Here is a 12,133-nt window from a genome sequence, read left to right on the forward strand (position 1 = left end):
CCAGCACCCTCCAGTTGGGCAGTGGAACTGTATGTCTTACAAACACCTGGTGTGGATGTTTTCACTCCCACTTCTAATTGGTTGGGAAGCAGCATTTGCCACAGGCACTGTTTAATTTTGTTTCCATCCCCTGCATCTCACAGGAAAGAAATGGTCAATAGTTCAAAGAATCATCCTGGTCAGCTCCAAAATATGGCTACTTGCATGGTAATCACAGCAAGTCTGTCAAATCAGTGATTTCTTTATTCCTAAAAGGAAGGGATTTTTCCTAAGGATTATGGTTCTACCACCCAAGGAGCAGCTCTACTCTTCACAAGTGGCTGCAAAGGCTGGCAAACCACGAGGTCTGCTTTGGCTCAGAAACTCAGTTTGGCTCCTGCCACCCCTGGCAACCTCACTGTGTGTCTCAGTGGCGTGTGCTCCACACACAGTTAGGCCAGTCTGCTTCTACTTAGGAGGGATCACAACCAGAGGTGGCCCCCGCTTGGGCCTCCACATGAGGACCTGGGCATCGTTGGCATTGGGTTTCACTAGTGCGTTGGGGGGGATAGGTTCCATCCGGCTCAGGATCCGGGGCTGCTCCTGCTGAGTCCTGCCCACCAGCCGGGCCCGTTGCCCCAAGAGCTGAAGAGGGTCCACCTCAATGTCCACCCTCATCCTCCACTTGATAGTCTGCAGAATGATCTTCTCTTTCGTGGTGGTGTTCATGGCCACCAGCCAGGTAGTGAAACTTTGGTCCCTCTTGATCCTCGTGAGCAGTGGCACATTGCTGTCACTCACTGGCACTGCCCATGTCACACTGGGGTAGAAATTGTCATTCATGCTGACGGAGAACCTGGAGATCTTGTTGGTGGGGCCAACCAGGGTCACAGTTTCTGTGGTGTTCCCGTACCAAGGGTAGCTCACCCCATCTGAGTCACTGATGGCTTTTACTCTCCCTTCCCTCAAGTCAGGCAGTTCCCAGCTTGACCTGGCAAAGCAGAAGAGATGCACAAGAAAAGAAGAGGCTGAATGAATTTTTCAAAAGCTGGAGAGATGCCCACCACTTACTGTCACAGTCAACTTGGGCAAAATGGGAAGTTCAGAGGGGAATTCAGGTCAAAAAGTTCTATGCTGTGCTGTTTTGGGATTCAATGAGAACAAATCAAAACAAAACAAAAATAAAAAAGCAATACCAGAACAAGTTAAATTAAGCCATAGCTGGTCCAACTGGAAGCAAAAATCTCAAAGAAGCATTTATGAGACCCACAAAGAGGCATCAATTAGCTGGAATGGTGCAATTGTAATGAACTACCTAGAGGCATTCAATTGCAAAAACCACTTTGTCAGGAAGTATGCGCATCTCTAAGGTTTGTTAAGAAAAGGTGGTGGTTGAAATCTGACATACTTGGAAGGAAGTATCAGGTGGAAAGGAGGGCAAAGGGAGGTAAGGTTAAAGGTTATACTGATTTCCTAGGAAATCAAAGTAGTAGGATATCTACTCAACAAAGAAAGTTGTTTAAATTCTAGTCATTGGCCAATCCAGCATTTAGAAAACAGACATAGAAACTGATAACACAGGAGATAATGGTCACCTTTAGGAAAACACCTCAATGTGCACGTTGTGCCGTAGGCTGGCATACATAGTCTCTACTATGCTGTTCTCCCATCAACTTTAAGTCCAGCCTGGAAGTCTAATTGCTTAGTTTAGCAAACTTGCCATTCTGTGTACTTTGTTACTCCTGGCTGCTCCCAACCTTGAACAGAGGGAAGGAGGAGAATATGTGCCCTACTCTTAGCCCATGTTTCTCCCCCAGTGCTATGGACTACTCATCATCATCATCATAGCTGATATTTACTGAATGCTTGCACTATTCCGACCACCGTGCTGAGTACTTTAATTACGTCATCTCAGTTAATGCTCAAAATATCCCACAAGATAAATACATTTTTATTTCCATTTACACATGAGAGGGTGGAGGCTTAAAGATGTTAAGGTACATGCCAAGCGTTCTACAGATTGTAAGACGTGGAGCTTGGAGTTGTCTGACTCCAAAGTCTATGTTTTTGACCACCGTGCTACACTGGTTTCTGAAGTGTCCTTACATGATGCTGGAGGAAGCCAGAGTGGAGGGCTTTCAGGCTATCCAGTGGGCTAGCAGTTCCCAGAGCTGCCATGGGAAGGTGGACTGGGTCCTCCTAGGGGCAGACGTTTAGTCAGCAGAACCTGGCTATGCATCCTCCATAAATCCTTTCCTGGGACCAAGAATGACTCTCAGCAATGTTGCATGAGAAATTAATAATTAAGGAAAGAAATGAGACTGCTCCACTCATCAGCTAAGAGGTGGAAGTCTTGTTCGAAATGAAGTTCTTCTCTTAGGAAGTGACAGAAGATCCTACGACTTTATTTTTTTTCTTTTTAAATATTTTTATTGAAATATAGTTGAACAAAATATGTTACATGTGTGTAATATAATGATTCACAATTTTTAAATCTTATACTCCGTTTAGTTATTATAAAATATTGGCCATATTCCCTGTGTTGTACAATATATCCTTGTAGCTTATTTTATTATTTATTTATTTATTTTTTAACATCTTTATTGGAGTATAATTGCTTTACAATGGCATGTTAGTTTCTGCTTTATAACAAAGTGAATCAGCTATACATATACCTATACCCCCATATCTCCTCCATCTTGCCTCTCCCTCCCACCCTCCTTATCCCACACTTCTAGGTGGTCACAAAGCACTGAGCTGACCTCCCTGTGCTCTGCGCTTACTTCCCACTAGCTTTCTATTTTACATTTGGTAGTGTATATATGTCCATGCCACTCTCTCACTTCGTCCCAGCTTACCCTTCCCCCTCTCCGTGTCCTCAAGTCCATTCTCTACGTCTGGGTCTTTATTCCTGTCCTGCCGCTAGGTTCACTGGGACAGTTTTTGTTTTTGTTTTTGTTTTTTATAAATTTATTTTATTTATTATTTTTGTGTATTTATTTATTAGTTTTGGCTGTGTTTGTTGGGTCTTCGTTGCTGTGCACGGGCTTTCTCTAGTTGCCGCGAGCAGGGGCTACTCTTCGTTGCGGTGCGCGGGCTTCTCACTGCGGTGGCTTCTCTTGTTGAAGAGCACGGGCTCTAGAGTGCACGGGCTTCAGTAGATGTGCCGCGTGGGCTCAGTAGTTGTGGCTCGCGGGCTCTAGAGCGCAGGCTCAGTAGCTGTGGCGTACGGGCTTAGTTGCTCCGCAGCATGTGGGACCTTCCTGGACCAGGGCTTGAACCCGTGTCCCCTGCATTGGCAGGCGGATTCTTAACCACTACGCCACCAGGGAAGCCCGGGACAGTTTTTTTTTTAGATTCCATATATATGTGTTAGCATATGGTATTTGTTTTTCTCTTTCTGACTTACTTCACTTTGTATGACAGACTCTACGTCATCCACCTCACTACAAATAACTAAATTTCGTTTCTTTTTATGGCTGAGTAATATTCCATTGTATATATGTGCCACTTCTTCTTTATCCACTCATCTGTCTTTGGGCATTTAGGTTGCTTCCATGTCCTGGCTATTGTAACTAGCACGGCAATGAACATTGGGGTATATGTCTCTTTTTGAATTATGGTTTTCTCAGGGTATATGCCCAGTAGTGGGATTGCTGGGTTGTATGGTAGTTCTATTTTTAGTTTTTTAAGGAACCTCCATACTGTTCTCCATAGTGGCTGTATCAATTTACATTCCCACCAACAGTGTGTGAGGGTTGCCTTTTCTCCACACCCTCTCCAGCATTTATTGTTTGTAGATTTTTTGATAATGGCCATTCTGACTGGTGTGAGGTGATACCTCGTAGTTTTGATTTGCATTTCTCTAATGATTAGTGATGTTGAGCATCCTTTCATGTGTTTGTTGGCAATCTGTATATCTTCTCTGGAGAAATGTCTATTTAGGTCTTCTGCCCATTTTTGGATTGGGTTGTTTTTTTTTGATATTGAGCTGCATTAGCTGCTTGTAAATTTTGGAGATTAATCCCTTGTCAGTTGCTTCATTTGCAAATATTTTCTCTCTTTCTGAGGGTCTTTTCATCTTGTTTATGGTTTCCTTTGCTGTGCAAAAGCTTTTAAGTTTCATTAGGTCCCATTTGTTTAATTTTGTTTTTATTTCCATTTCTCTAGGAGGTGGGTCAAAAAGAATCTTGCAGTGATTTATGTCATAGAGTGTTCTGCCTATGTTTTCCTCTAAGAGTTTTATAATGTCTGGCCTTACCTTTAAATCTTTAATCCATTTTGAGTTTATTTTTGTGTATGGTGTTGGAAGTGTTCTAATTTAATTCTTTTACATGTAGCTGTCCAGTTTTCCAGGTACAACTTATTGAAGAGGCTGTCTTTCCTCCATTGAATATTCTTGCCTCCATTATGAAAATAAGGTGACCATATGTGCGTGGGTTTATCTCTGGGATTCCTATCCTGTTCAATTAATCTATATTTCTGTTTTTGTGCCAGTACCATACTGTCTTGATTACTGTAGCTTTGAAGTATAGTCTGAAGTCAGGGAGCCTGATTCCTCCAGCTCCGTTTTTCTTTCTCAAGATTGCTCTGGCTATTTGGGGTCGTTTGTGTTTCCATACAAATTGTAAAATTTTTTGTTCTAGTTCTGTGAAAAATGCCCTTGGTAGTTTGATAGGGATTGCATTGAATCTGTAGATTGCTTTGGGTTGTATAGTCATTTTCACAATGTTGATTCTTCCTGTCCAAGAACATAGTATATCTCTCCATCTGTTGGTATCATCTTTAATTTCTCTCATTAGTGTCTTATAGTTTTCGGCATACTGGTCTTTTGTCTCCTTAGGTAGGTTTATTCCTAGGTATTTTATTCTTTTTGTTGCAGTGGTAAATGGGAGTGTTTCCTTAATTTTTCTTTCAGATTTTTCATCATTACTGTATAGGAATGCAAGAGATTTCTGTGCATTAATTTTATATCCTGCTACTCTACCAAATTCATTGATTAGCTCTAGTAGCTTTCTGGTAGCATCTTTAGGATTCTCTATGTATAGTATCATGTCATCTGCAAACAGTGACAGCTTTACTTTTTTTCTGATTTGGATTCCTTTTATTTCTTTTTCTTCTCTGACTGCTGTGGGTAAAACTTCCAAAACGTTGTTGAATAATAGTGGTGAGAGTGGACACCCTTGTCTTTTCCCTGATCTTAGAGGAAATGGTTTCAGTTTTTCACCATTGAGAACGATGTTGGCTGTGGGTTTGTCATATATGGCCTTTATTATGTTGAGGTAGGTTCCCTCTATGCCCACTTTCTGGAGAGTTTTTATCATAAACGGGTGTTGAATTTTGTTGAAAGCTTTTTCTGCCTATGTTGAGATTATCATATGGTTTTTATCCTTCTGTTTGTTAATATGATGTATTACATTGATTGATTTGCATATATTGAAGAATCCTTGCATTTCTGGGATATACCCCACTTGATCATGGTGTATGATCCTTTTAATGTGCTGTTGGATTCTGTTTGCTAGGATTTCGTTGAGGATTTTTGCATCTATGTTCGTCAGTGATATTGGCCTGTAGTTTTCTTTTTTGTGACATCTTTGTCTGGTTTTGGTATCAGGGTGGTGGTGGTCTCGTAGAATGAATTTGGGAGTGTTCCTCCCTCTGCTATATTTTGGAAGAGTTTGAGAAGGATGGGTGTTAGCTCTTCGCTAGATGTTTGATAGAATTCACCTGTGAAGCCATCTGGTCCTGGGCTTTTGTTGGAAGATTTTTAATCACAGTTTCAATTTCAGTGCTTGTGATTGGTCTGCTAATATTTTCTGTTTCTTCCTGGTTCAGACTTGGAAGTTTGTACTTTTCTAAGAATTTGTCCATTTCTTCCAGGTTGTCCATTTTATTGGCATATAGTTTTTTGTAGTAATCTCTCATGATCCTTTGTATTTCTGTAGTGTCAGTTGTTACTTCTCCTTTTTCATTTCTAATTCTATTGTTTTGAGTCTTCTCCCCTTTTTTCTTGATGAGTCTGGCTAATGGTTTATCAATTTTGTTTATCTTCTCAAAGAACCAGCTTTTAGTTTTATTGATCTTTGCTACTCTTTCCTTCATTTCCTTTTCATTTATTTCTGATCTGAGCTTTATGATTTCTTTCCTTCTGCTAACTTTGGGTTTTTTTAATTCTTTTTTCTCTAATTGCTTTAGGTGTAAGGTTAGGTTGTTTATTTGAGATGTTTCTTGTTTCTTGAGGTAGGATTGTATTGCTATAAACTTCCCTCTTAGAAAGGCTTTCGCTGCATCCCATAGGCTTTGGGTTGTCATGTTTTGTTATTTGTTTCTAGGCAATTTTTGATTTCCTCTTTGATTTCTTCAGTGATCTCTTGGTTATTTAGTAGTGTATTATTTAGCCTCCATGTGTGTGTATTTTTTACAGATTTTTTCCTGTAATTGATATCTAGTCTCATAGCGTTGTGGTTGGAAAAGATACTTGATACAATTTCAATTTTCTTAAATTTACCAAGACTTGATTTGTGACCCAAGATATGATCTATCTTGGAGAATGTTCGATGAGTGCTTGAAAAGAAAGTGTATTTTGTTGTTTTTGGATCATATGTCCTATAAATATCAATTAAGTCCATCCTGTTTAATGTATCATTTAAAGCTTGTGTTTCCTTATTTATTTTCATTTTGGATGATCTGTCCATTGGTGAAAGTGGGGTGTTAAAGTCCCCTACTATGATTGTGTTACTGTCGATTTCCCTTTTTATGGCAGTTAGCATTTGCCTATGTATTGAGGTGCTCCTATTTTGGGTGTCCAAATATTTACAATTGTTACATCTTCTTCTTGGATTGATCCCTTGATCATTATGTAGTGTCCTTCTTTGTCTCTTGTAATAGTATTTATTTTAAAGTCTATTTTGTCTGATATGAGAATTGCTATGCCAACTTTCTTCTGATTTCCATTTGCATGGAATATCTTTTTCCATCCCCTCACTTTCAGTCTGTATGTGTCCCTAGGTCTGAAGTGGGTCTCTTGTAGACAGCATATATGTGGGTCTTGTTTTTGTATCCATTCATCCAGTGTATGTCTTTTGGTTGGAGCATTTAATCCATTTACATTTAAGGTAGTTATCGATATGTATGTTCCTATTACCATTATGTTGTTTTGGGCTTGTTATTGTAGGTCTTTTCCTTCTCTTGTGTTTCCTGCCTAGAGAAGTTCCTTTAGCATTTGTTGTAAAGCTAGTTTCATGGTGCTGAATTCTCTTAGCTTTTGCTTGTCTGTAAAAGTTTTAATTACTCCGTCAAATATGAATGAGATCCTTGCTTGGTAGAGTAATCTTGGTTGTAGGTTTTTCCATTTCATCATTTTAAATATGTCCTGCCAGTCCCTTCTGGCTTGCAGAGCTTCTGCTGAAAGATCAGCTGTTAACCTTATGGGGATTCCCTTGTATGGTATTTGTTGCTTTTCCCTTGCTGCTTTTAATATTTTTTCTTTGTATTTAATTTTTGATAGTTTGATTAACATGTGTCTTGGCATGTTTCTCCTTGGATTTATCCTGTATGGCTCTCTGTGCTTCCTGGACTTGATTGACTATTTCTTTTCCCATGTTAGGGAAGTCTTCAACTATAATCTCTTCAAATATTTTCTCAGATACTTTCTTTTTCTCTTCTTCTCCTGGGATCCCTATAATTTGAATGTTGGTGCATTTAATGTTGTCCCAGAGGTCTCTGGGACTGTCCTCAGTTCTTTTTGTTCTTTTTTCTCTATTCTGCTCTGCGGTAGTTATTTCCACTATTTTATCTTCCAGGTCACTTATCCGTTCTTCTGCCTCAGTTATTCTGCTATTGATTCCTTCTAGAGAATTTGTAATTTCATCTATTGTGTTGTTCATCATTGTTTGTTTGCTCTTTAGTTCTTCTAGGTCCTTGTTAAACGTTTCTTGTATTTTCTCCATTCTATTTTCAAGATTTTGGATCATCTTTACAATCATTACCCTGAATTCTTTTTCAGGTAGACTGCCTATTTCCTCTTCATTTGTTTGGTCTGATGGGTTTTTACCTTGCTCCTTCATCTGCTACATATTTCTCTGTTTTCCCATTGTGCTTAACTCACTGTGTTTGGGATCTCCTTTTCACAGGCTGCAGGTTTGTAGTTCCCGTTGTTTTTGGTGTCTGCCCCAGTGGCTAAGGTTGGTTCAGTGGGTTGTGTAGCCTTCCTGGTGGAGGGGACTGGTGCCTGTGCTCTGGTGGATGAGGCTGGATGTTGTATTTCTGGTGGGCAGGATTGCGTCCGGTGGTGTGTTTGGGGTGTCTGTGACCTTATTATGATTTTAGGTAGCCTCTCTGCTAATGGGTGGGGTTATGTTCCTGTCTTGCTAGTTGTTTGGCATAGGGTATCCAGCACTGTAGCTTGCTGGTTGTTGAGTGGAGCTGAGTCTTAGCATTGAGCAGGAGATCTCTGGGAGAGCTTTCGCCATTTGATATTATGTGGAGCTGGGGGATCTCTGGTGGACCAATATCCTGAACTCGGCTCTTCCCCCTCAGAGGCCTGACCCCTGGCCAGAGCACCAAAACCCTGTCAGCCACACTGCAGTTGTATGATCTTGGGTAGGTTATTTAACCCCTCACCAGTTTTGCTTCCTTGTGTGTTGGTCTTGGAGAGTCTCCTAAAGAGGCAGAGGGCAGCTTCGGCTCATGCTGGGGCAGAAATATTTAGAAGCTTGTTCCAACGCGATAAGCCGGTGCCAGCGGGTGCCACTGTCACTGCCGGACTTTATACCAATGGCCTAAAAGGGAGTTGCATTGCCAGGTTAATACTGAACTGTCTCAGAATCCTTCACACAGGGACATGGAGAAACTGACTGCTGCCTCCTGCTGCCCCCCACAATACTCCCTATGCTAGGCAGCCCCAGCCTGAAGGGAGGGGAAGGCTGGATTGCCTGGAAAGGAGGTGAGCCCACAGCTGCAAGAACCTTTTCTCTTGCCTCCATGCCCTTGATAACCGCTGGGAAAAACTGCAGTGTATAATGGTTGGCAGAAACTAAGTAAGAGGAATTGACTTGATGCATAAAGTTGGAGACTTCAGTTACCATTTTGTTACCCATGCTAGTTGTAGCTTGGCCAAGGAGTAGCTCCCAGGTAATTCTATAGCCACTTCTTACTCTACAAAAGGGAATAAGTGTTGTTTGAGTGGGATATAATCATACAAGGTCAGGTCAAGTGAGAACCAATCTGCCTGCTGGGTTGATGAAATGGTCAAACCGGAGGCAGTTTTGCTCCCCGAGTCAAAGGGTTGTGACAATTATTCAGTCACCAGGCATTCATTTTCTGTGTTGCTTCAACCCTGTTCTTCATTTTACTTACAGTGATCAGGCTCTGCTGGCCTTTGGTTTCCTCTGTGGGACTGGAGGACAAGTATTCCCAATAGGGTAAAATTGTACTTGCCCTCCTGTCCTAAACACCGGGCCAGCTGTGGCGTGTTGCCTGGGGAGTTTAGCTTGTTATAACACTGTCCTTTTCAGGACTGGCTAGCTTGGCATTCTATTCAATTACTTTGTCTATAGAGTCTTTACATTCATGTTTTTTCTCCATTTTCCCGTCCAGAGCTATGTGAGCAATGACTCGGGCCCAGGGTCTAGAGGTCAGTTTTGTGGGAAAATCACAAAGCTTAGTTTTGTCCCAGGTTTTCTGAAAACAGAGATAATACAATAAAGTTGCACTCTTGTGCCTGTCTTGAAAGAGAAAGAAGGAAGCTACCCTTGTCTTGGAGGATTCTCTGGAAGAGAGAAATAAAATAGACTTCTTAATCATCACATCAAAACAAAGGCACCAGAAATACAAAGGATAATGAGAGACTACTACAAGCAACTACATGCCAATAAAATGGACAACCTGGAAGAAATGGAGAAATTCTTAGAAAAGTACAAACTTCCAAGACTGAACCAGGAAGAAACAGAAAATATGAACAGACCAATCACAAGCACTGAAATTGAAACTATGATTAAAAATCTTCCAACAAACAAAAGCCCAGGACCAGATGGCTTCACAGGTGAATTCTATCAAACATCTAGCGAAGAGCTAACACCCATCCTTCTCAAACTCTTCCAAAATATAGCAGAGGGAGGAACACTCCCAAATTCATTCTACGAGACCACCACCACCCTGATACCAAAACCAGACAAAGATGTCACAAAAAAGAAAACTACAGGCCAATATCACTGACGAACATAGATGCAAAAATCCTCAACAAAATCCTAGCAAACAGAATCCAACAGCACATTAAAAGGATCGTACACGATGATCAAGTGTGGTTTATTCCAGGAATGCAAGGATTCTTCAATATATGCAAATCAATCAATGTGATACACCATATTAACAAATAGAAGGATAAAAACCATATGATAATCTCAACATATGCAGAAAAAGCTTTCAACAAAATTCAACACTGATTTATGATAAAAACTCTCCAGAAAGTGGGCATAGAGGGAACCTACCTCAACATAATAAAGGCCATATATGACAAACCCACAGCCAACAGCATTCTCAATGGTGAAAAACAGAAAGCATTTCCTCTAAGATCAGGGAAAAGACAAGGGTGTCCACTCTCACCGCTATTATTCAACAACGTTTTGGAAGTTTTACCCACAGCAGTCAGAAAAGAAAAAGAAACAAAAGAAATTCAAATCAGAGAAGAAGAAGTAAAGCTGTCACTGTTTGCAGATGACATGATACTATACATAGAGAATCCTAAAGATGCTACCAGAAAGCTACTAGAGCTAATCAATGAATTTGGTAGAGTAGCAGGATATAAAATTAATGCACAGAAATCTCTTGCATTCTTATACAATAATGATGAAAAATCTGAAAGAAAAATTAAGGAAACACTCCCATTTACCATTGCAACAAAAAGAATAAAATACCTAGGAATAAACCTACCTAAGGAGACAAAAGACCTGTATGCAGAAAACTATAAGACACTGATGAAAGAAATTAAAGATGATACCAACAGATGGAGAGATATACTATGTTCCTGGATAGGAAGAATCAACATTGTGAAAATTACTATACTTGCTTTGACTATACCCACAGCAATCTACAGATTCAATGCAATCCCTATCAAACTACCAAGGGCATTTTTCACAGACCTAGAACAAAAAGTTTACAATTTGTATGGAAACACAAAAGACCCCGAATAGCGAAAGCAATCTTGAGAAAGAAAAACGGAGCTGGAGGAATCAGGCTCCCTGACTTCAGACTATACTACAAAGCTACAGTAATCAAGACAGTATGGTACTGGCACAAAAAGAGAAAATAGATTAATGGAGCAGGATAGGAAGCCCAGAGATAAAGCCACACACATATGGTCACCTTATCTTTGACAAAGGAGGCAAGAGTATATGGCAAGAATGGAGAAAAGGCAGCCTCATCAATAAGTTGTGCTGGGAAAACTGGACAGCTACATGTAAAAAAATGAAATTAGAAAACTTCCTAACAATATACACAAAAATAAACTCAAAATGGGTTATGGACCTAAATGTAAGGCCAGACACTATCAAATTCTTAGAGGAAAACATAGGCAGAACTCTATGACATAAATCACAGCAGGATCCTTTTTGACCCACCCTCTAGAGTAATGGAAATAAACACAAAAATAAACAAATGGGACCTAATGAAACTTAAAAGCTTTTGCACAGCAAAGGAAACCATAAACAAGACCAAAAGACAACCCTCAGAATGGGAGAAAGTATTTGCAAGCGAAGCAACTGACAAAGGATTAATCTCCAAAATATACAAGCAGCTCATGCAGCTCAATATCAAAAGAACAAACTACCCAATCCAAAAATGGGCATAAGACCTAAATAGACATTTCTCCAAAGTAGATATACAGTTTGCCAACAAACATATGAAAGAATGCTCAACGTCACTAATCATTAGAGAAATGCAAATCCAAACTACAATGAGGTATCACCTCACACGGGTCAGAATGGCCATCATCAAAAAATCTACAAATGATAAATGCTGGAGAAGGTGTGGAGAAAAGGGTACCCTCTTGCACTGTTGGTGGGAATGTAAATTTATACAGCCACTATGGAGAAAAGTATGGAGGTTCCTTAAAAACTAAAAACAGAACTACCATATGACCCAGCAATCCCACTACTTT

General features: G+C 40.2%; 1 protein-coding gene across 1 annotated transcript in view; it reads right to left on the bottom strand.

The window, feature by feature from the left end:
• Positions 1–359: 359 nt before the first annotated feature.
• FAM78B (family with sequence similarity 78 member B) overlaps positions 360–12,133 on the bottom strand; it is a 92,240-nt gene continuing 80,466 nt past the window's right edge. Inside the window, exon 2 of the mRNA XM_059903277.1 lies at positions 360–970. Within this exon, the coding sequence (XP_059759260.1) occupies positions 448–970 (523 nt within the window). The 3' untranslated portion in view covers positions 360–447. The remainder of the gene's footprint in view (positions 971–12,133) is intronic.

This window comes from Balaenoptera ricei, chromosome 1 (genome assembly GCF_028023285.1).
Source record: "Balaenoptera ricei isolate mBalRic1 chromosome 1, mBalRic1.hap2, whole genome shotgun sequence".
Taxonomy (NCBI): domain Eukaryota; kingdom Metazoa; phylum Chordata; class Mammalia; order Artiodactyla; family Balaenopteridae; genus Balaenoptera; species Balaenoptera ricei.